Source organism: Hordeum vulgare, chromosome 7H (genome assembly GCF_904849725.1).
Source record: "Hordeum vulgare subsp. vulgare chromosome 7H, MorexV3_pseudomolecules_assembly, whole genome shotgun sequence".
Classification (NCBI taxonomy): domain Eukaryota; kingdom Viridiplantae; phylum Streptophyta; class Magnoliopsida; order Poales; family Poaceae; genus Hordeum; species Hordeum vulgare.
Genome location: NC_058524.1, coordinates 147,287,045 through 147,311,485, shown reverse-complemented (window position 1 = coordinate 147,311,485; position 24,441 = coordinate 147,287,045). Strand labels below are relative to the sequence as shown.

General features: G+C 44.8%; 3 protein-coding genes across 4 annotated transcripts; all 3 read left to right on the top strand.

Moving 5' to 3' along the window:
• Positions 1 to 1,376: 1,376 nt before the first annotated feature.
• LOC123410171 lies at positions 1,377 to 2,217 on the top strand. The gene has a single exon (XM_045103068.1). It carries the CDS (start codon positions 1,557 to 1,559, stop codon positions 1,956 to 1,958), a length of 402 nt encoding a protein of 133 aa, XP_044959003.1. The 5' UTR covers positions 1,377 to 1,556; the 3' UTR covers positions 1,959 to 2,217.
• A 769-nt stretch (positions 2,218 to 2,986) lies between these two features.
• On the top strand, positions 2,987 to 4,608 carry LOC123408559 (probable jasmonic acid carboxyl methyltransferase 2). Its single transcript, XM_045101640.1, has 4 exons — positions 2,987 to 3,271; positions 3,372 to 3,758; positions 3,820 to 4,086; positions 4,193 to 4,608. Exons 1-4 carry the CDS (start codon positions 3,197 to 3,199, stop codon positions 4,544 to 4,546), a joined length of 1,083 nt encoding a protein of 360 aa, XP_044957575.1. The 5' UTR covers positions 2,987 to 3,196; the 3' UTR covers positions 4,547 to 4,608.
• A 404-nt stretch (positions 4,609 to 5,012) lies between these two features.
• Positions 5,013 to 6,822, top strand: LOC123407510. 2 transcript variants are annotated; one of them, XR_006612625.1, is made up of 2 exons: positions 5,013 to 6,098; positions 6,172 to 6,822. XR_006612625.1 is itself a non-coding variant. In XM_045100658.1 (2 exons), exons 1-2 carry the CDS (start codon positions 5,832 to 5,834, stop codon positions 6,295 to 6,297), a joined length of 330 nt encoding a protein of 109 aa, XP_044956593.1. In that variant the 5' UTR covers positions 5,083 to 5,831; the 3' UTR covers positions 6,298 to 6,822. The 2 variants fall into 2 exon arrangements, 1 of the variants encoding a protein (XP_044956593.1); XM_045100658.1 differs by having other exon boundaries at positions 5,083 to 6,035.
• Positions 6,823 to 24,441: the final 17,619 nt, after the last annotated feature.

Genomic DNA, 24,441 nt, shown 5'->3' with positions numbered 1-24,441 from the left:
GAGTTCTCACGGTAAAGTCTGCTTACCACGCCGTTTGGGACTCAAAATTCAGCCAAAATACAGAGGGTATACCATGTTCTTCTTCACCAACATCTGTATGGAACTCGGCCTGGAGTCTTTGCTCCCAGCAAAGATCAAAATTTTTGTATGGAGAATTCTTCATAGTGACATACCATGTCGATCAATCTTAGGTGACAGGCATCTCAAGATCAAGCCAACCTGCCCATGTTGCAACAATGGGCCGGAGAACATCCGTCAACTCCTATTTGAATGCTCTGTCACGGTTCAGGTTTGGGAACTCCTTGGAATGAGGGATGTGATAAAAGTTGGGTTACAATTGAATCTGCGTGGTGAGGCAGTGGTTGACTTCTTAATAAGCTTACCAGATAATCACATCCATGTGTTGGGCTTGCCGAAGCTGAGAGAAACGGTGTCTATATGTTGCTGGTACTTATGGTGGGAAAGGACGAAAATCACTCATGGAGGGTTCCCTCAAATGGCGGCAAACTACATTGCTGCGAACTCCAGAAAGCCTAAAGTTCCGATAGAAGGCTGAAAGAAACCAAGGAGGGACTATGTTAAGCAAAATGTGGATGGTAGCTTTGATCAAGATTCTCTCCAGGGATCGGTAGGGGCTGTAATGAGAGACCACAATGGAAAGTTCATTGCTGCTGCACATGAGAAGCTGGAAATTTGCTATGATGCCTTCATTACAGAAGCTATTGCTGTTAGGTTTGGTCTAAACCTTGCCAGAACAGCAGGATACATCAGACTCGAAGTAAACTCTGATAATGTGGAGGTGATTTCAGCACTCAAACAAGGATATTCATCCTCGGTGGCCAGCGCAATCTTCGATGACTTATTTTTTGTCATTAGATTTCAATCATATCTTTCCTAACACTGTTTTAGGAAGAATAATAAGGTGGCACATGAGTTAGCAAGATTAGCTAGGTTCTTCCCTTCGAAAGTCTGGTTGGATGTAGCCCCAGTGAGTGTTGTTCCAGTATCTGATGTTATAATTGTAGCCATTCAATAAAAAGGGAGTGGTATTAATAAAAAGGAGAAGGCGACGGCGGCCGGGTGACTAGGGTGTGGCCCCGGGTGCGGCTTGAGGAGCATTTCGCGAGGCTTCTCAGCTTGCCACCGTGCTGCACCATAACTTGGCGGTAAGACATTGCTTTTTCTGCACCATTTTACTAGTTGAGCAAAAGCAGATCTATCTTTTGCAAGAGTATATCTTGGAAGAACAATCTGAATTCATTTGTTTAGAAGCAGAAGACAGTCAAGTAAAGTCGCCCGTCCGAGTGGTTGCCATCAGATTACCGGCAAAGGAAATCCCACCCCAAGAAAGCATAGAAAAACACCCCCCGTGCCAGGCCCATCAAACCACCCGAATTGTTAACCAGCTCGCCCACACTGCCCACAGTCACGCACGACCAAACAAAGCCAGAAGAAAATCGAAATAAAGGTGTCGTGGCCGCCTGCCGCTTAACCGCCCATATAAGAACACCATCGACCGCATTGTTGGCTCAGCCAAGCCAGCGATCGCCGCCAAAATGGAGGATCATTTCGGCCGGAAGGTATCCAGGGAGGAGGAGGAGGAGGCGGCGGTGAAGCCGACGAGGAGCTTCCGGTACGAGGACTACAGCACCAGGCGGGTGTTCCTGCGAAGCTACCCTCTGCAATGGGACTCGCCGGCGCCCGGCGGCGAGAAGCAGGGCGAGGCGGAGGACGACGAGGACCACCGGTACGACGACGACGGCGGCGGGCGCGACAGGCGGTGGAAGCGGCAGGTGGTGGTGGCGGTGGTGGAGTGGGGGGAGGAGAAGCTGCTGCTGCTCAGGAGGGTCAAGAAGCGGCTGGCGCTCTACCTCATCGGCTGCCACTACAGCCGCCCCGCGCTGCCGTACAAGTCCGGCGGCGGCTCCTGCACCACCGCCATGCTCAAGTCCATGTGATCTCGCCGCCATGGCGAGCCGGCTCGGCTGCTCGTGTCCATGGTACGAACGCAGCGGGCGGTTGTTTAGCCCGTGAGCGACCGGATCTTCGTGTGCCGTCAGGCCTTTAATTCTCTGCTGCTCTGTTTTGCGCGCCTGAAATACTCTGTATCTATGTGTGTCCCTACGTAGAGGTAATAAGAGTTTGTACAAGTGGTTGAACGCTCGTGTATATATTGTCTTGTGAAATCTTTGTCATATGATAGATGGACAGACCATACAGATTATTGTGCATAGCTTGCACTGAAAGACTAGCGAGATTATTGTGTATTTCTTGGGATAAGAAGATGGCCCTGAGTAAATAGTGCCAAGCTATTTCATACTACCTCTGTCTATATACAAATTTATACAGTACTAGCTTAGCTCTCCCGCCGCGTCACTTAATTCGGGATGGAGGAAGTATTTTTTTTGGGTGCGTTGAACTGCTGCTGTGTATTCCAGATTAGCTCAACAGACAAGTAAAAAAGCTACTGAAAGACTTTTGAGAGGAATTGCTCTGCTCATCGGTTAACAACATAAACACTAAGGACTTATACGATGCAAGGTGCTTAGAGAAATAAACTAATTTTTTTAAGCATAATGTTTATTTATACAGGATAGACGCTTAGTTAGGCTTCTTTCATGAAAAAATAGGCATCGATGCTTCAGAAAACCCAGTTTATTTTTCTGAGCACCTCCCTAAACACTAGCATTGTACGGGGCCTAAAGTAATACTCACATATACAGATGTCATCGCTAAAATACACTAGAGGAGAAGTCCGTATCTGTGCAGATTAAAATTCGGAAACGTTTGCTTCTGGGCACAGAACCAACGGTTGAACAAATTCACCAAACCGAATTCACTGTTTCGCCAACTGAAACCAAAGACGGGCTCAGGTGCTGACAACTTCATAGTGCTAGTATATCCTTATCTTGATTTGACTCAAGACAAGGGGGTTAGCCCGGTTCAGAAAAATCTTAATTTGACTCAACCTCTATGGCTCTCGATTGGCTGGTCCTAATAGTGATTGGAAGGAAAGAACAGTGGCCTAATTATTGGTGCCAATAAGCCGCCAGAATAGTTACCTCCATGTGATTGCCATACAAAAAATGTTAAGTTCTAAACACCCAGAGACTTTACCAGCATCGCCGGCCTTCCTAATCCGGATCTTGCAGGTGCGACTGCGAGATCGGAAGCTCAGCCTGCTTGAGCAAGATCCATGGCTTCCGACCAGACGGTGCACATGAATGGAGGACAAGGGGAGACAAGCTATGCTCGCAACTCAAGTCTACAGGCATCTTTTCCTCCCTTGGTTGATTCACAGCTGTTGTGTTTCCCCCCAGAACTGATTCACCTAGCTGTTAGTTACAAACTCCTATGGAACTCACTTGCAGAACGCTGAGCAGAACAGGGTGAGGCCCCTTATAGAGGAGGCCATCGCCGATCTACTCAGCGCCAGCGCCTCCTTGCCCAGAAGCATGGTGGTCGCGGACCTGGGATGTTCCTCCGGCCCAAACGCGCTCGCTTTGGTGTCGATCTGCGTTGACGCCATCCGCAGCCAGCGTCTTCGTTCCCGGCAGCCACCGGTAGAAGTCTGCGTCTTCCTCAACGATCTTCCTGACAACGACTTCAACATGGTGGTGAAGAGTTTGGTCACGTTCCAGCAAAGCCACAAGTCGGTCGTTACCGGTGTTATGCCAGGGTCATTCTACGGGAGGCTCTTCACCAGTGGCTCCTTGCATCTCGTCTGCTCGGCCAATAGCCTGCACTGGCTCTCTGAGGTATGAGTTTTACACGGCTCGACGGCTGTAGCAATACAATTAACTTTGGAGGTGACTACAGGCTCCTGAAGAACTGAGGAGGAACAAGATCCCGGCATACGACATCGACGAGCATGTCAGGCGAGGAAGACGGAGTGTGGTCATTGGAGCCTACGCACGGCAGTTCAGGAAAGATTTCACCCTTTTCCTTGAGCTGAGAGCCAAAGAATTGGTCGCGGGGGGTCGATTGGTTGTTTCCCTCGCGGGGAGGCGCTCTGAAGAACCTGCTGCTGAATCCACTCATGCCTGGGAATCAGTGGCTCTTATATTAAGTGAGATGACCTCAAAGGTACATTGACTTCGTCTACATCGATTGAGTTTTGTTCAATTTCTACCATTCGCAGATGGGTTAAGGTCGTGTACGTGACATGTTGAACTTCTGGAAAAATTGATAGGGCATGGTTAACAGAGCAAAGTTTGATAGTTTCTACATACCGATATACGGACCTTCGGATGTAGAGCTGAGGGAAATCATTCAAGCGGAGGGTTCGTTTTCGATAAGAGAGATGCAAGTGCATGAGCCTACAAGCAATGTGGAAAGCACTCTGATCTCCCCGAGCAAGATAGCCAATCTGTTAAGAGCTGGATTTGAGCCGATAATAGTCCAGCATTTTGGGTCGTCTGAAGAGATCATGGATGGATTTGTGAGGGCTGCGGAACAACGTTGGAGCCGGCATGGCAGCTTGGAAGAGGAGATGGCTGGAAACCCCAGAGTTATGTTGGTTGTGTCTCTAAAATTGAATGTATAACATGTTAACACATGCGTAACAGCTTTCTTCGGAGAATGTATATGTGCTATTTTTTCTATTTATGACTTATTTTTCTACAATAGACAGGATCAGGGGCGGAGCCAGGCTAGGACTGCGCCCCGGGCCTGTTGCGTTGTTACAGTGATTAATAGTGATCAAGTGTGTAAAAAATGTTACAATCAACACATGAACAAATCCTCACGCCCAGGGCCCAGGCACCCCCGGCCTGGGTCCTGTCTCCGCCACTGGACAGGATATTAATGCATTAAGATCACCAATGTCAATCTTTCTATGTATGCAAAGTTATTTATGGATACTAGACTATGACAGTTCACACACTTTATTATGGATATAACATGCAAAGTTGGCCAAGAGATGTTTCTGCATGTGTGTTGGCAAAGTTGAACAAACAAACTAGTATCATTCTCCCTCTCTCTCGCTTTTTTTTTGCGCAGAAAACTAATATCATTCTGAATTCATGAAAGGGCCACCTTGTAAAATCATGCAATCACTTCTACTCCAGTACAACCCCTCTAAACACATTAATGAAAGAGATCTCTCCACATCCCTACATAATAAAGGGTAAAATTGTATTTTCTTAAAATACACCGCCCTCCCTCTAAATATAGAAGTGACGCGTTCTCAGTGAGCCGGGCCGGTCGATTACAGAGTGGGTACTATAAACTATAACACGGATTGAAATCCAAAAATATTGTGCACCTACAAGGTATCGAACAAGGGACGTCCATGGATTATGAACTCACTCGTGAGAGACCGCCCGACCCCCACGCCGCTCCGCTCGGGGCCACTCGGCCACTCGGGTGGCGATGAAACCTAGCCGCCGACCCTACCATCCCGCCTCCCCCCTCGCCGTCGCCCGAGGAGACCTCCAGCGCAGCCTGCGTGGTCATCAAGGACGGCGTGGCCGAGGATCTGGTTGCTCCCGGTCGGAGGGTTCAGGACGCCGAGGCGGCGGCCTCGGATGGCGCGATGGCGCTGTCTTCTGTAGAAAGCGGCGTCGCAGGTGGTGCCCCTCTATTTCCTCCGCCGCTAGGGTGGCGAGGGACGACAGGAGCTTTCGCCGATTGCAGCTGGCATTGCGCCCTCCTCGCTTGCGGCCGAATCTAAAGGTGGCCTCTTTCCCACCCGCTGCACTTTGCCCCGCCGAATCTGGTCGCCGGTGGCCTCTGGTCACCGGTGGCCTCTAGTCACCGGATCCGTTGTTGGGCTGCCTGGAGCTGCGAACCGAATCGGGAGAAATCTTTGGCTGGTTTCTCTAGCCACGATGGCGGCGACACCGCCCGATGTCGTTCTCCTCCTCGGAGGCATCGTCGAGGTTCGGGCCCTCTCCCTCCCGCTCCTTTCCCAGGAGAAATCCCTTGTCTTGCTGAGACTAGACGGCAACGACGCGTCGTGCGTGGTCTCCTTCTTGAAGGTGCCAGCTTGGACAAGGTGGGAGAGTGCAGGAGTGATGCGCGGTGGTGGCTGGGTATGTTGGGTCATCGCTCATCGGCGAGGGATTTGGAGCATGGTTCTTTGTGTTTGAATTAGTGTATGTTCGCAATTCTTTTGAATTGTTCGTTGGCCGATCTATGCTTGATTGCTCGCGTCTTTGCCTTGGGCAGGGAGGGGATAGGGGTTATCTCTATTGTTGGCAGCAGCAAGATGCGATACCAGGGACACACAACTGCCTGCAGGCTGATCTGATTCCAGTTGTGGATGCTCCATTTTCTCGTTGTTTGTTTGTTTAGTGACGGATCCCTTGTGCAATTTTCCTCTCAATGCTTGCAACAGTAAGCCACAGTATGGACTTTCGTCTGGTATTCTTCGTGCAGCGGTATGTCGAGCTAAGTATATGCTTTGGTGCCCGGAACCATGTCCATTCCTTGCTCTAGGGGGAGCAATTCCATCTTCCGGCAGCCCGACGCCTTTCGAGCCAAGGTGAGGGGCAGGGGTCCCCTCTGGATTTGGAGAGGAGCGGTTACGATGGTCACCTTCCAAGGTAGACGAGGGCTCGGTTCTGCTATATTGGGCATTGGCTGTGTTTGAAGTTCCTCTCAAGATCACTCCAAGGACCCCGTCGACTACAAGATAGTGCTTTTTTCTGATTACTTCTATAGGGCGTGTAGTCTTTGGTGCTTGTAAGCTGCCCCGGCATCACCTTGTATCTGTTGTTTTTTTGTTGTTCCCAGTTGGTTGTAAGGGTGGCTTTGTGTAATTCCGGTGGTTTGATGGCTTTGTTAATTCAAAGCCGGGCTTTTCTCGAGCCTTCATTACAAAAAGAATCACTGATGATCCCTTCAAAAAGAAAATAACCCTAAAAAAACTCCAGCTTTGGTGATAAATACGTAGTGGGGTTTGTTATCATTTAGAGTAAACGTACATTACAGATTAAACAGGTACTGTACGACCACAACCTGTCCGGGGTACTGTAGCTAATACATTTTTTATAGCTGAAAAAACTAATGCATTTTTTCTTTTTATTTTTCAAAATATTTTTTTGAAAACATGAACATTTTTAAAAATACCATTTTCAGATCTGAATTTCTTTTGGAAGTGCAAACATTTTTCAAATATGCAAAACTTTAGGAAAAATACAAATATTTTTTGATATTGTGAGCTTTTTTTCGAACTTAAGATCAATTTGTAAGAATTCTACACATTTTTTTATGAAAGTGCGATTATTTTATTGAAAAGGATGAACAATTATTCCAATTTGCAAACATTTTCTTGAAAACGTGAACAATTTTTAAACTTTACAAACATTTTTTTAAATACGTACACTTCTCAAATTTGTGAACATTATTTGAAAATACAAAACTCCGTCGATGTTGTCTTAGCAAAGCCGGTCCCAAGCCCGGGTAAAGGAGGAGGGTTGTGATAGGCGTGGCGAGCCAACGTGAAAAACCCAGCCACTCTTATGGAGATGAAACCCAAAGGAAACTCGTTGGGGGCGTAACCCTCTTAGCGACGCGCCACATCGGAACCCGGGTGTGGTGTCAAATGGGCAAGGGCCGGGCCGTCACCCCCTTGGTGGCGCGCCGTATCTTGATCTGGATACGGTGATAAGTGAGCAAGGGTCGGGTCGCCGCATCCTTAGTGGCACGCTGCACCGACGCCCCGGTGTAGTGAAAAATGAGCAAGGGTCTTCGCATTTGACTCGACGAGTGCGGAGGGTAAGGAAGTTAGCCGAGCCTAGGAGGATACGCTTAGGTAGCTGGAACGTAGGGTCCCTGACGGGTAAGTTACGAGAGCTAGTTGATACGGCGGTGAGGAGGCGTGTTGATGTCCTATGTGTCCAAGAGACCAAATGGAAGGGACAAAAGGCGAAGGAGGTGGAGGATACCGGCTTCAAGTTGTGGTACACGGGGACAACGTCAAACAAGAATGGAGTAGGCATCTTGGTCAACAAGAGCCTTAGGGATGGAGTTGTGGACGTTAAGAGGCAAGGGGACCGGGTGATCCTTGTCAAGCTGGTAGTTGGGGACTTAGTCTTCAATGTTATCAGCGCGTATTCCCCGCAAGTAGGCCACAATAAGAGCACCAAGAGGGAGTTCTGGGAAGGCCTGAAGGACTTGGTTAGGAGGGTACCTATTGGTGAGAAGCTCTTCATAGGAGGAGACCTCAATGGCCACGTGGGTACATCTAACACAGGTTTTGAAAGGGTGCATGGGGGCTTTGGCTATGGCATCAGGAACCAAGAAGGAGAATATGTCCTGAGCTTCGCTCTAGCCTACGACATGGTTGTAGCTAACACCCTCTTTAGAAAGAGAGAATCCCATCTAGTGACGTTCAGTAGTGGTCTACACTCTAGCCAGATTGATTTTGTCCTCTCTAGAAGAGAAGACAGACGCGCTTGCATTGATTGTAAAGCGATACCTGGAGAGAGTGTTGTCCCTCAACATAAGCTTGTGGTTGCTGACTTCCGCTTTAGGATTCGTGTCCAACGGGATAAGCGTGCCAAAGTCGCTAGAACAAAGTGGTGGAAGCTCAAGGGGGAGGCATCCCAGGCTTTCAGGGAGAGGGTCATTAAGGAGGGCCCTTGGGAGGAAGGAGGCGATGCAAACTTGATGTGGACGAGTATGGCGACCTTCTTGCGGAAGGTCGCTGTAGAGGAGTTTGGGGGTGACCAAGGGAAGTAGAAGGGAAGCTAAGGACACCTGGTGGTGGAACGATGAGGTCCAGAAGGTTATTAGGGAGAATAAGGACTGTTTCAGATGCCTATATCTGGACAGGAGTGCAGCTAACATGGAGAAGTATAAGGTGGCGAAGAAGGCAGCAAAGCGGGCGGTGAGTGAAGCGAGAGGTCGGGCGTATGAGGACCTCTACAACGTTTAAACACTAAGGAAGGCGAAAGGGACATCTATAAGATGGCCAAGATTAGGGAGAGGAAGACGAGGGATGTCGGCGAAGTCAAATGCATCAAGGATGGAGATGATCAGCTTCTTGTGAAGGATGAGGTGATCAAGCGTAGATGGCGGGAGTACTTTGACAACCTTTACAATGGAGAGGTTGATAGCTGTACCATTGAGCTAGACGACTCCTTTGATGATACCAACATGTTCTTTGTGCGACGTATCCAGGAGTGTGAGGTTAAGGAGGCGTTAAAAAGGATGAAAGTAGGCAAAGCGATGGGTCCTGATGGTATCCCCATCGAGGTGTGGAGAGGCCTTGGAGACATAGCGATAGTATGGCTAACTAAGCTTTTCAACCTCATTTTTCGGTCAAACAAGATGCCCGAAGAATGGAGGCGGAGTATTTTAGTACCAATCTTTAAGAACAAGGGGGATGTTCAAAGTTGTACTAATTATCGCAGAATCAAGCGGATGAGCCATACTATGAAGCTATGGGAGAGAGTCATTGAACACCGCTTAAGAAGGTTAACAAGCGTGACCAAAAACCAATTTGGTTTCATGCCTGGGAGGTCTACCATGGAAGCCATCTTCTTGGTGCGACAACTGATGGAGAGATACAGGGAGCAAAAGAAGGACCTTCATATGGTGTTCATTGATTTGGAGAAGGCCTATGATAAGATACCTCAGAATGTCATGTGGTGGGCCTTGGAGAAACACAAAGTCCCAATAAAGTACATTACCCTCATCAAGGATATGTATGATAATGTTGTGACAAGTGTTCGAACAAGTGATGGCGACACCGATGACTTTCCGATTACAATAGGGCTACATCAAGGGTCAGCTTTGAGCCCTTATCTTTTTGATTTGATGATGGATGAGGTCACAAGGGATATACAAGGAGATATCCCGTGGTGTATGCTCTTTGCGGATGATGTGGTGCTAGTCGATGATAGCCGGACGGGGGTTAATAGAAAGTTAGAGTTATGGAGGCGGACTCTAGAATCGAAAGGTTTTAGGCTTAGTAGAACTAAAACTGAATACATGAGGTGCGGTTTTAGTGCTACTAGGCACGAGGATGGAGAGGTTAGCCTTGGTGGGCAGGTGGTACCAGCGAGAGACACGTTTCGATATTTGGGGTCCATGTTGCAGAAGGATGGCGATATCGATGAAGACGTGGGCCACCGAATCAAGGCTGGGTGGATGAAGTGGCGCCAAGCTTCTGGTGTACTCTGTGACAAGAGAGTGCCACAAAAGCTAAAAGGCAGGTTTTATAGGACAGCTATCCGACCTGCGATGTTGTATGGCGCGGAGTGTTGGCCAACCAAGAGACGACATATCCAACAGTTAGGTGTAGCAGAGATGCGCATGTTGAGATGGATATGTGGCCACACAAGGAAGGATCGGGTACGGAATGACGATATACGAGAGAGACTTGGGGTAGCACCGATTGAAGAGAAGCTGGTCCAACATCGTCTCAGATGGTTTGGACATATTCAACGGAGGCCATCGGAAGCGCCGGTGCATAGCGGACGGATAAAGCGTGCTGAGAATGTTAAGAGGGGTCGTGGTAGACCAAACTTGACATGGGAGGAGTCCGTTAAGAGAGACCTGAAGGTTTGGAATATTGACAAAGACTTAGCCATGGACAGGGGTGCGTGGAAGTTAGCTATCCACGTTCCAGAGCCATGACTTGGTTTCGAGATCGTATGGGTTTCAACTCTAGCGTACCCCAACTTGTTTGGGACTGAAAGGCTTGGTTGTTGTTGTTGTTGTTGTATTTGAAAATACAAACTTGTTTTAAAACTTGCGTTTTTTCAAATTTATTAACATTTTTTGCAAACATTTTTTTATTTTCTTGGGTCTAAGCATTTCTTTTTGTTTCTCTTCTCTCTTTTCATTTATTCATGTTTCTCCTTTTGAACTTTATTATAATGTTTGGTACTTGTTCTCAGCTTGGAATCCTAGAAAATGTTTTCATTTTCTTTTGTTTAAATTTTTCAAAAAGTGTTATAAAATTTTCCAACTTTCGAACTACTTTTTCTCAAATTTAAGAAATGTTGGCGTTTAAAAAAGTTGATGCACTTTTTTTTCCAATTTTCTTTAGTTATTGGTAATTGTTAAACAATTATTTAAAAATTGTTCAAGTTTGTAAACTTATGATACACAATTTGAAATTCGAAAACTGTAAAAAAAATATCAACAAATGGTTAGAACATTAAAAATGTTTGTGTTGATTGATAATGACGAATATAGCAAATAACAGAAGGATCCAAATTACAAAAAACCTACAGGCTCACGGATACAACCGTTTGACATAGTCGCGGACACTTCTCTCAACTGTTGTTTTTTGCGACTATGGATAACCCCAACTTCTTGTAACAGTCTAGCACGGACATATGAGATATACCTTCCTTGTTTAAATGGCTTCCAACATCGCGACACCTTCGACCATTTATTGGTTCTTTTTTACCGAGAAAACTCTAGAAAATGAAAAAGTTGTCAAAAAATCAAACAATTTGGCAAGATGCCTTGAATTGGTTGTAGAAGCCGGTGGAAGTAATATGGGGTCATTTGAGGGATATTGAAAAACAACGAGCTTTCAAACAAACCCTTCTGATCTACGTGAAGACCCTCCATGGTGCTACTGATGTTGTAAAAAGATAGTAACATTGGTATTTCTCCTTTTTGCTCTTATTTATTATTATTATTTTTATGGTGGTTTTTTTTCCGCCTCCCCCATTTTCTTCTTCTTATTTTTCCTTTTTCTCCGTCCGGAGTCTCATCCGATTTATGGGGAATCATAGTCTTCACCATCCATCCCTTACTCGGACAATGCTCTAATAATGATGATCATCACACTTTTATTTACTTACAACTTGATATTACAACTCGATAAAGGTATACAAGATGATTCTATATGAATGCCTCTAGTAGTGTAAAAGGATATGCAATAATCTAGTGTAACATGTAAATAACGATGAACGATGTCTTTGCCACAAATACTATGTCAACTATATGATCAGGCAAAACAATATGATGATGAATACATAAGTCATGTGACATAACGATGGAAGTTGCATGACAATATATCTCAGAATGGTTATGGAAATGCCATAATATGTAGATATGGTGGTTGTTTTGAGCAAGATATAAGGACGTTTATGTGTTGGAATTATGCCCTAGAGGCAGTAATAAATATAGTTATTATTATAATTCCTGTATCAAGATAATCGTTTATTATCCATGCTATAATTGTATTGAATGAAGACTCATTTACATGTGTGGATACATAGACAAAACACTGTCCCCAGCAAGCCTCTAGTTGGCTAGCCAGTTGATCAAAGATAGTCAGTGTCTTCTGATTATGAACAAAGTGTTGTTGCTTGGTAACTGGATCACGTCATTAGGAGAATCACGTGATGGACTAGACCCAAACTAATAGACGTAGCATGTTGATCGTGTCATTTTGTTGCTACTGTTTTCTGCGTGTCAAGTATTTGTTCCTATGACCATGAGATCATATAACTCACTAACACCGGAGGAATACTTTGTGTGTATCAAACGTCGCAACGTAACTGGGTGACTATAAAGATGCTCTACAGGTATCTCCGAAGGTGTTCGTTGAGTTAGTATGGATCAAGACTGGGATTTGTCACTCCGTGTGACGGAGAGGTATCTCGGGGCCCACTCGGTAATACAACATCACACACAAGCCTTGCAAGCAATGTGACTTAGTGTAAGTTGCGGGATCTTGTATTACGGAACGAGTAAAGAGACTTGCCGGTAAATGAGATTGAAATAGGTATGCGGATACCGACGATCGAATCTTGGGCAAGTAACATACCGAAGGACAAAGGGAATGACATACGGGATTATATGAATCCTTGGCACTGAGGTTCAAACGATAAGATCTTCGTAGAATATGTAGGATCCAATATGGGCATCCAGGTCCCGCTATTGGATATTGACCGAGGAGTCTCTCGGGTCATGTCTACATAGTTCTCGAACCCGCAGGGTCTGCACACTTAAGGTTCGACGTTGTTTTATGCGTATTTGAGTTATATGGTTGGTTACCGAATGTTGTTCGGAGTCCCGAATGAGATCACGGACGTCACGAGGGTTTCCGGAATGGTCCGGAAACGAAGATTGATATATAGGATGACCTCATTTGATTACCGGAAGGTTTTCGGAGTTACCGGGAATGACGAATGGGTTCTGGGAGTTCACCGGGGGGGGGGGGGGGCAACCCACCCCGGGGAAGCCCATAGGCCTTGGGGGTGGCACACCAGCCCTTAGTGGGTTGGTGGGACAGCCCAAGAAGGCCCTATGCGCCATAGGAAGAAAATCAAAGAGAAAAAAAGGAGGAGGTGGGAAAGGAAAGAAGGACTCCACCCACCAAACCAAGTTGGACTCGGTTTGGGGGGGGGGGAGACCTTCCCCCCTTGGCTCGGCCGACCCCCTTGGGGCTCCTTGAGCCCCAAGGCAAGGCCCCCCTCTCCCACCTATATATACGGAGGTTTTAGGGCTGATTTGAGACGACTTTTCCACGGCAGCCCGACCACATACCTCCACGGTTTTTCCTCTAGATCGCGTTTCTGCGGAGCTCGGGCGGAGCCCTGCTAAGACAAGATCATCACCAACCTCCGGAGCGTTGTCACGCTGCCGGAGAACTCTTCTACCTCCCCGTCTCTCTTGCTGGATCAAGAAGGCCGAGATCATCGTCGAGGTGTACGTGTGCTGAACGTGGAGGTGCCGTCCGTTCGACACTAGATCGTGGGACTGATCGCGGGACGGTTCGCGGGGCGGATCGAGGGACGTGAGGACGTTCCACTACATCAACCGTGTTCACTAACGCTTCTGCTGTACGGTCTACAAGGGTACGTAGATCACACATCCCCTCTCGTAGATGGACATCACCATGATAGGTCTTCGTGCGCGTAGGAAATTTTTTGTTTCCCATGCGACGTTCCCCAACAGTGGCATCATGAGCTAGGTTCATGCGTAGATGTGTTCTCGAGTAGAACACAAAAGTTTTTGTGGGCGGTGATGTGCATTTTGCTGCCCTCCTTAGTCTTTTCTTGATTCCGCGGTATTGTTGGATTGAAGCGGCTTGGACCGACATTACTCGTACGCTTACGAGAGACTGGTTTCATCGCTACGAGTAACCCTGTTGCTCAAAGATGACTGGCAAGTGTCAGTTTCTCCAACTTTAGTTGAATCGGATTTGACCGAGGAGGTCCTTGGATGAGGTTAAATAGCAACTCATATATCTCCGTTGTGGTGTTTACGTAAGTAAGATGCGATCCTACTAGATACCCATGGTCACCACGTAAAACATGCAACAACAAAATTAGAGGACGTCTAACTTGTTTTTGCAGGGTATGCTTGTGATGTGATATGGCCAACGATGTGATGTGATATATTGGATGTATGAGATGATCATGTTGTAATAGATAATATTGACTTGCACGTCGATGGTACGGCAACCGGCAGGAGCCATAGGGTTGTCTTTATACTAACGTTTGTGCTTGCAGATGCGTTTACTATTTTGCTAGGATGTAGCCTTAGTAGTAATAGCATGAGTAGCACGACAACCCCGATGGCGACACATTGATGGAGACCATGGTGCGGCGCCGGTGACAAGAAGATCGTGCTGGTGCTTTGGTGATGGAGATCAAGGAGCACGTGATGATGGCCATATCATGTGACTTATGAATTGCATGTGATGTTAATCCTTTTATGCACCTTATTTTGCTTAGAACGACGGTAGCATTATGAGGTGATCTCTCACTAAAATTTCAAGACGAAATTGTGTTCTCCCCGACTGTGCACCGTTGCTACAGTTCGTCGTTTCGAGACACCACGTGATGATCGGGTGTGATAGACTCAACGTTCACATACAACGGGTGCAAAACAGTTGCGCACGCGGAACACTCGGGTTAAGCTTGACGAGCCTAGCATGTGCAGACATGGCCTCGGAACACATGAGACCGAAAGGTCGATCATGAATCATATAGATGATATGATTAGCGTAGGGATGCTTACCACTGAAACTATACTCAACTCACGTGATGATCGGACTTGAGCTAGTGTAAGTGGATCATGAACCACTCAAATGACTAGAGAGATGTACTTTTTGAGTGGGAGTTTAGCAAATAATTTGATTAAGTTAAACTCTAATTATCTTGAACATAGTCTAAGTCCACTTTGAATATATTTGTGTTGTAGATCATGGCTCACGCGACTGTCACCCTGAATTTTAATACGTTCCTAGAGAAAGCTAAGTTGAAAGATGATGGAAGCAACTTTGTAGACTGGGCTCGTAATCTTAAGCTAATGTTACAAGGTGGGAAGAAGGATTATGTCCTTAATGCTGCGCTAGGAGACGAACCACCCGCTACGGCTGATCAGGATGTTAAGAACGCTTGGTTAGCACGTAAGGAGGACTACTCAGTAGTTCAATGTGCAGTCTTGTATGGCTTAGAACCGGGACTTCAACGTCGCTTTGAGCGTCATGGAGAATTTGAGATGTTCCAGGAGTTGAAGTTTATCTTTCAGAAGAACGCCCGGATTGAGAGGTATGAGACCTCTGATAAATTCTATGCTTGCAAGATGGAGGAGAACTCGTCTGTCAGTGAACATGTGCTCAAAATGTCTGGGTACTCAAACCCTCTAGCTGAGCTGGGGATTGAACTCCCGCAAGAGGCTATCACTGACAGAATCCTTCAATCACTGCCGCCAAGCTATAAAGGCTTTGTGTTGAACTACAACATGCAAGGGATGAACAAGTCACCCGGCGAGTTGTTTGCGATGCTGAAAGTCGCAGAGTCTGAACTCCGTAAAGAGCATCAAGTGTTGATGGTGAATAAGACCACTAGTTTCAAGAGAAACAACAAAGGCAAGAAGGGAAATTCAAAGAAGAGCGGCAAGCCTGTTGCCAATCCGACGAAGAAACCCAAAGCTGGACCTAAGCCTGAAACAGAGTGTTACTATTGCAAGGGTATGGGTCACTGGAAGCGCAATTGCCCCAAGTATCTGGCAGATAAGAAGGCGGCCAAAGAAAAATCAGGTATATTCGATATAGATGTTATTGATGTGTACTTAACCGGCTCTCGTAGTAGTGCCTGGGTATTCTATACCGGTTCTGTTGCTCATATTTGCAACTCGAAACAGGAACTGCGGAATAGACGAAGGCTGGCGAAAGATGAAGTGACGATGCGCGTAGGAAATGGTTCCAAGGTTGATGCAATCGCCGTCGGCACAGTTTCACTTCAGTTACCATCAGGATTAGTTATGAACTTGAATCATTGTTATTTAGTGCCTGCGTTGAGCATGAACATTATATCTGGATCTTGTTTATTGCGAGACGGTTACTCTTTTAAGTCAGAGAATAATGGTTGTTCTATTTCTATGAGTAACATCTTTTATGGTCATGCACCCAATGTGAGAGGATTGTTCATATTGAATCTTGATAGCGATACACACATACATAACATTGAGACCAAAAGAGTTAGAGTTAACAATGATAACGCCATATTTTTGTGGCACTGCCGCTTAGGTCATATTGGTGTAAAGCGCATGAAGAAACTCCATGCTGATGGACTTTTGGAGTCACTTGACTTTGATTCAATTGACACGTGCGAACCATGCCTCATGGGCAAGATGACTAAGACTCCGTTCTACGGAACAATGGAGCGTGCAAGTGACTTGTTGGAAATCATACATACCGATGTGTGTGGTCCGATGAGCGTAGAGGCACGCGGCGGATATCGTTATTTTCTCACCTTCACTGACGATTTGAGTAGATATGGTTATGTCTACTTAATGAAGCACAAGTCTGAAACATTTGAAAAGTTCAAGCAATTTCAGAGTGAAGTTGAAAATCATCGTAACAAGAAGATCAAGTTCCTACAGTCTGATCGTGGGGGTGAATATCTGAGTTTCGAGTTTGGTGCTCACTTAAGACAATGTGGAATTGTTTCACAGTTGACACCGCCTGGAACACCAGAGCGTAATGGTGTGTCCCAACATCGTAATCGTACTTTATTAGAGATGGTGCGATCTATGATGTCTCTTACCTATTTGCCGTTATCGTTTTGGGGTTATGCATTAGAAACAGCTGCATTCACTTTAAATAGGGCACCATCAAAATCCGTTGAGACGACACCATACGAAATGTGGTATGGCAAAAGGCCAAAATTGTTGTTTCTTAAAGTTTGGGGATGTGATGCTTATGTCAAAAAGCTTCAGCCTGAAGAACCCAAAGCGGAAAAGTGCGTCTTCATAGGTTACCCAAAAGAGCAGTTGGGTACACCTTCTATCTCAAATCCGAGGGCAAAGTGTTTGTTGCTAAAAACGGAGCTTTCCTCGAGAAGGAGTTTCTCTCGAGAGAATTGAGTGGGAGGAAGATAGAACTTGACGAGGTTGTCGAACCTCTCATCCCTCTGGATGGTGGCGCAGGGCAAGGGGAAACCTGTGTCGTTGCGACGCCGGTTGAGGAGGACGTCAATGATAATGATCATGAAACTCCGGTTCAAGTTTCTCTCGAACCACACAGGTCGATGAGACCACGTGCTGCTCCAGAGTGGTATGGTAATCTCGTCTTATCAATCATGTTGTTGGACAACAATGAACCTGCAAATTATGAAGAAGCAATGGTGGGCCCAGATTCCAACAAATGGCTAGAAGCCATGAAGTCCGAGATAGGATCCATGTATGAGAACAAAGTGTGGACTTTGGAGGTACTGCCTGAGGGCCGCAAGGCTATTCAGAACAAATGGATCTTTAAGAGGAAGACGGACGCTGACGACAATGCGACCGTTTATAAAGCTCGACTTGTGGCAAAGGGTTTTTCACAAGTTTAAGGAGTTGACTACGATGAGACATTCTCACCCGTAGCGATGCTTAAGTCCGTCAGAATCATGTTAGCAATAGCTGCATTTTTCGATTATGAAATCTGGCAGATGGATGTCAAAACGGCGTTCCTTAACGGTTTCCTTAAGGAAGAATTGTATATGATGCAACCCGAAGGTTTTGTCGATCCTAAGAATGCTGACAAGGTGTGCAAGCTCCAGCGATCCATTTATGGACTGGTGCAAGCATCTCGGAGTTGGAACAAACGCTTTGATGAGGTGATCAAAGCATTTGGGTTTATACAAGTGGGTGGAGAATCTTGTATTTACAAGAAAGTGAGTGGGAGCTCTGTGGCGTTTCTAATATTATATGTGGATGACATATTGTTGATTGGAAACAACGTAGAGTTTTTGGAGAGCATAAAGGATTACTTGAATAAAAGTTTCTCTATGAAGGACCTAGGAGAAGCTGCTTACATTCTAGGCATTAAGATCTATAGGGATAGATCAAAACGCCTGATAGGACTTTCACAAAGCACATACCTTGATAAAGTTTTGAAGAGGTTCAAAATGGAACAGTCCAAGAAGGGGTTCTTGCCAGTTTTACAAGGTACGAGATTGAGTAAGACTCAGTGCCCAGCAACTGATGAGGATAGAGAGCATATGCGCTCCGTCCCGTATCCTTCAGCCATAGGCTCTATCATGTATGCAATGCTGTGCACCAGACCGGACGTTAGCCTGGCCATAAGTATGGCAGGTAGGTACCAGAGTAATCCAGGAGTGGATCACTGGACAGCGGTCAAGAATATCCTGAAGTACCTGAAAAGGACTAAGGAGATGTTTCTCGTGTATGGAGGTGACAAAGAGCTCGCCGTAAAAGGTTACGTCGATGCAAGCTTTGACACAGATCCGGACGACTCTAAGTCGCAAACCGGATACGTATTTATTCTTAATGGGGGTGCGGTAAGCTGGTGCAGTTCCAAGCAAAGCGTCGTAGCAAATTCTACATGTGAAGCGGAGTACATGGCTGCCTCGGAGGCGGCTAAGGAGGGTGTCTGGATGAAGCAGTTCATGACGGATCTTGGAGTGGTGCCAAGCGCACTGAATCCAATAACCTTGTTCTGTGACAACACGGGTGCCATTGCCTTTGCAAAGGAACCACGGTTTCACAAGAAGTCCAGACACATCAAACGACGCTTCAACCTCATCCGCGACTACGTCGAAGGGGAGGACGTAAATATATGCAAGGTGCACACGGATCTGAATGTAGCAGACCCGCTGACTAAACCTCTTCCACGGCCAAAGCATGATCAACACCAGAACTGTATGGGTGTTAGATTTATTACAATGTAATTCGCATGATGATGTGAGGGCTAGATTATTGACTCTAGTGCAAGTGGGAGACTGTTGGAATTATGCCCTAGAGGCAATAATAAATATAGTTATTATTATAATTCCTGTATCAAGATAATCGTTTATTATCCATGCTATAATTGTATTGAATGAAGACTCATTTACATGTGTGGATACATAGACAAAACACTGTCCCTAGAAAGCCTCTAGTTGGCTAGCCAGTTGATCAAAGATAGTCAGTGTCTTCTGATTATGAACAAAGTGTTGTTGCTTGATAACTGGATCACGTCATTAGGAGAATCACGTGATGGACTAGACCCAAACTAATAGACGTAGCATGTTGATCGTGTCATTTTGTTGCTACTGTTTTCTGCGTGTCAAGTATTTGTTCCTATGACCATGAGATCATATAACTCACTAACACCGGAGGAATACTTTGTGTGTATCAAACGTCGCAACGTAACTGGGTGACTATAAAGACGCTCTACAGGTATCTCCGAAGGTGTTCATTGAGTTAGTATGGATCAAGACTGGGATTTGTCACTCTGTGTGACGGAGAGGTATCTCGGGGCCCCCTCGGTAATACAACATCACACACAAGCCTTGCAAGCAATGTGACTTAGTGTAAGTTGTGGGATCTTGTATTACGGAACGAGTAAAGAGACTTGCCTGTAAACGAGATTGAAATAGGTATGCGGATACTGACGATCGAATCTCGGGCAAGTAACATACCGAAGGACAAAGGGAATGACATACGAGATTATATGAATCCTTGGCACTGAGGTTCAAACGATAAGATCTTGTAGAATATGTAGGATCCAATATGGGCATCCAGGTACCGCTATTGGATATTGACCGAGGAGTCTCTCGGGTCATGTCTACATAGTTCTCGAACCCGCAGGGTCTGCGCACTTAAGGCTCGACGTTGTTTTATGCGTATTTGAGTTATATGGTTGGTTACCGAATGTTGTTCAGAGTCTCGGATGAGATCACGGACGTCACGAGGGTTTCCGGAATGGTCCGGAAATGAAGATTGATATATAGGATGACCTCATTTGATTACCGGAAGGTTTTCGGAGTTACCGGGAATGTACCGGGAATGACGAATGGGTTCCGGGAGTTCACCGGGGGGGGGGGGGGGCAACCCACCCCGGGGAAGCCCATAGGCCTTGGGGGTGGCACACCAGCCCTTAGTGGGTGGTGGGACAGCCCAAGAAGGCCCTATGTGCCATAGGAAGAAAATCAAAGAGAAAAAAAGGAGGAGGTGGGAAAGGAAAGAAGGACTCCACCCACCAAACCAAGTTGGACTCGGTTTGGGGGGGAGACCTTCCCCCCTTGGCTCGGCCGACCCCCTTGGGGCTCCTTGAGCCCCAAGGCAAGGCCCCCCTCTCCCACCTATATATACGGAGGTTTTAGGGCTGATGTGAGACGACTTTTCCACGGCAGCCTGACCACATACCTCCACGGTTTTTCCTCTAGATCTCGTTTCTGCGGAGCTCGGGCGGAGCCCTGCTGAGACAAGATCATCACCAACCTCTGGAGCGCCGTCACGCTGCCGGAGAACTCTTCTACCTCTCCGTCTCTCTTGCCGGATCAAGAAGGCCGAGATCATCGTCGAGCTGTACGTGTGCTGAACGCGGAGGTGCCGTCCGTTCGGCACTAGATCGTCGGATTGATCGCGGGACGGTTCGCGGGGCGGATCGAGGGACGTGAGGACGTTCCACTACATCAACCGCGTTCAGTAACGCTTTTGCTGTACGCTCTACAAGGGTACATAGATCACACATCCCCTCTCGTAGATGGACATCACCATGATAGGTCTTCGTGCGCGTAGGAAATTTTTTGTTTCCCATGCGACGTTCCCCTACATTATGTGTGGTAGAGTCTATCATATCACATGGTTTGAATGCACTGGCGAAGGTTGCACCGACTCTCGAGGTGAGAATGAACAATGCACGGTACTAAAAAGACTAGCAAAGTGTGAAGAGATGAGAGTGCCTATATCCATGAATCAACATTAGCCATAAAAATCATATACTTATTGTAAAACCTTATTAGCTCTCTCGAAGCAAAGTACTACCGCATGCCTCTAGGGAGGAGGTTGGTAGTAGTTAACCATCGCGTGCCCCCAATTCGAAAAACAATATGATTTCATTTCCAACATAAAAATGCTCACACCTCATCACCATGCCATGACACATAGTTAGATGAGAAGTAAATAAAAAGATTTAATATCGATATTCTTACTAACCAATGATCATGAACCCATGTCTTTTCATATCACTACATCAATATAATTAACCCACACGTGTGTTCTTAGGTGAGCTACATAAAAGTTTTATTATCCTTGTACTAGTGTTATAACACGTGCTCATTACCATTCTAACATTTGTAATCTCAAAAAGATTTAAGTGAAGTATGAGAATACAATTATTTTTCTAGAATATGACACCGTCGTGCTCTAAAAGATATACATGAAGCACTAGACCAACTGCCTAGCTCAAAAAATATAAGTGAAGCACATAGCGTATTCTAAAAAATAATGGTGAACATTTGTCTCTCTTAAAATGTGTGTCTACCAAACAAAGATTATGGAAAACAAAAATGAAAGCAAACTAACGACGCTCCAAGAATGACATCAACGAGGGATTGGGAGCATGGTTCTTTGTCTTTGAATTAGTGTACGTCCACAATTCTTTTGAATTACTCGTTGGCTAATCTGTGATTGCTAGCTCGCGTCTTTGCCTTGAGAAGGGAGAGGATAGGGATTATCTCTATTGTTCGCAGCAACAAGATGGGTAGTAGGGACACAAAATTGTTTCCTATTGGCTCATCTGATTCTTGTTGTGGATGCATCATTTTCTTGTTGTTTGTTTGTTGAGTGACGGATTCCTTGTGCAATTTTCCTCTCTGTGCTTGCAACAGTGAGCCACGGTATGGACTTTCGTCTGGTATCCTTTATGCAGCGGCATGTCGAGTTGAGTATCTCCTTTGGTCCCCGGAACCATGTCTATTCCTTATTCTAGGGGAGAAATTCTATCTTCTGGCGGTCCGACGCCTTTCGAGCCAAGGCGAGGGGCACGGGTCCCCTCCGGATTTGGAGAGGAGTAACATTCTTACGATGGTCACCTTCCAAAGTAGATGAGGGCTCGGTTCTGCTATGCTGGGCATTGGCTGTGTTCGAAGTTCCTCTTTGTTTGCTCTACTAGTTCATGTTCACTCGAAGCACCTTGTCGATTACAAGCTAGTGCTTTTTCTGTTTACTTCTATAGGGCATGTAGTCTTTGGTGCTTGTAAGCTGCCCCAACATAACCTTGTATTTGTTGTTTGTTTTTCTTTTTTTTTGTTCCAAGTTGGTTGTAATGGTGGCCTTGCGTATTCCTTGGCCGGTTGATGGCTTTGTTAATTCAAATCCAGACTCTTCTTGATCCTTCGTTTAAAAAAACACACACTCATGATCTCCTCAAAAAGAAAATAACCCTAAAAAACCCAGCTTTGGTGATAAATATGTAGTAGGGTTTGTTATCATTTAGAGTAGACGTACATTAGAGATGTACAACCATAACCTCCTCGGGTAGTGTAGCTAATACATTTTTTATAGCAGAAAAAAACTAATATGTTGCTCTTTAGTTTTTTTTTAAAAAAATGACATTTTTCAAAATATTGTTTTGAGATCTGAACTTCTATTAGAAGTGAAAACATTTTTCAAATAAGAAAAATTTAAGGAAAATACAAATATATTTTTGATATTGTGAGCATTTTTTCATATTTAAGATCAATTTTTAAGAATTCTGCACATTTTTTCTGAAGGTGTGAATATTTTATTCAAAAGGATCAATAATTCTTCCGATTTGCCAAAAAAATCTTGAAAATTTGAACAGTTTTTAAACTTTACAAACATTTAAAAAAAATGAACACCTTTTCAAATTTGTAAGCATTATTTGAAATTACAAAAATGTTCTAAAACTTGCGACTGTTTTCAATTTTATTAACATTTTATGCAAACATTTTTTTTACTTTTTGGCTTGAAGCATTTCTTTTTGTTTTTATTCTCTCTTTTCATTTATTCATCTTTCTCCTTTTGAACTTTATTATAATTTTTGGTAGTTCTCGTTTTCGAGTCCTAGAAAATGTTTTTGTTTTCTGTGTTGAAATTTCAAAAAAACATTATAAAATTTATGTTTGCGTTTAAAAAAGTTGATGCACTTGTTTTCCAATTTTTTTAGTTGTTGGTAATTTTTAAACAATTATTTAGAAAGTTTTCAAGTTTGTAAAGTTTTTATACACAATTTGACATTCCATAATTGTTAAAAAATCAACAAATGGTTTGAACATTAAAAATGTTTGTGTTGATTGATAATGATGAATATTGCAAATAACAAAAGCATTCAAATTACGAAAAAAATAAGCTAAGTATCTAAGTAATTGCTGAGGGATACAACCGTCTGACATAGTCTCTCAACTTTCTTTTCCACGAAGTGAAAGTAGCTAAGTAAAGATAAAGAACCAGCTCTTGACAACTTTTGATGATTGCTTGAGCAACCTTGATTGAGTTTTGTCGAGATGCGAAGAAACTAATCTTGTCTTGAACTAAGAGAAGTGCCACTTTATGGTGAATGAAGGTATAGTACTTCGGCATAAAATTTTCTAGCGAGGTATTAAGGTAGACAAGGGTAAAGTTGATGCAATAGAGAAAATGTCATGTCTAGAAGATATCAAAGGTATAACAGGTTTCCTTGGTCATGCTGGTTTTTATAGGCACTTTATTAAAGTTTTTTGAAAGATTTTCACGCCACCAACTAATCTTCTTCAAAAAGATATTCATTTTTATGACGATTGTGTAGAATCCTTTAAAATACTTAAGAAAGACTTGACTTCCTCACCTATTGTTCAACCACCTGATTGAAATTTACCATTTGAGATTATGTGTGATGCTAGTGATTATGCTGTTCTGGGGCAAAGATAGACAAGAAATTGAATGTTATTCATTATGCTAGTAAAACAGTAGGCAGTACTCAAAGAAATTATGCTACTACTGAGAAGGAATTTTTAGAAGTTGTCTTTGCATGTGATAGTTTCAGACCTTATATTGTTGATTCCAAAGTCACTATTCACACTGATCAGTTTGTTATTAAGTACCTTATGGAAAAGAAAGCTGCTAAGCCTAGACTGATTAGATGGGTGCTTTTACTTCAAGAATTTGACTTGCATGCCATTGATAGGAGGGAGCTAAAATCCCTGTAGCAGATAACTTGTCTAGGATGGAAAATATTCTTGATGAACCACTACCTGTTGATGATAAGTTTCCTAATGAGAAACTTGTTGTTATAAATGC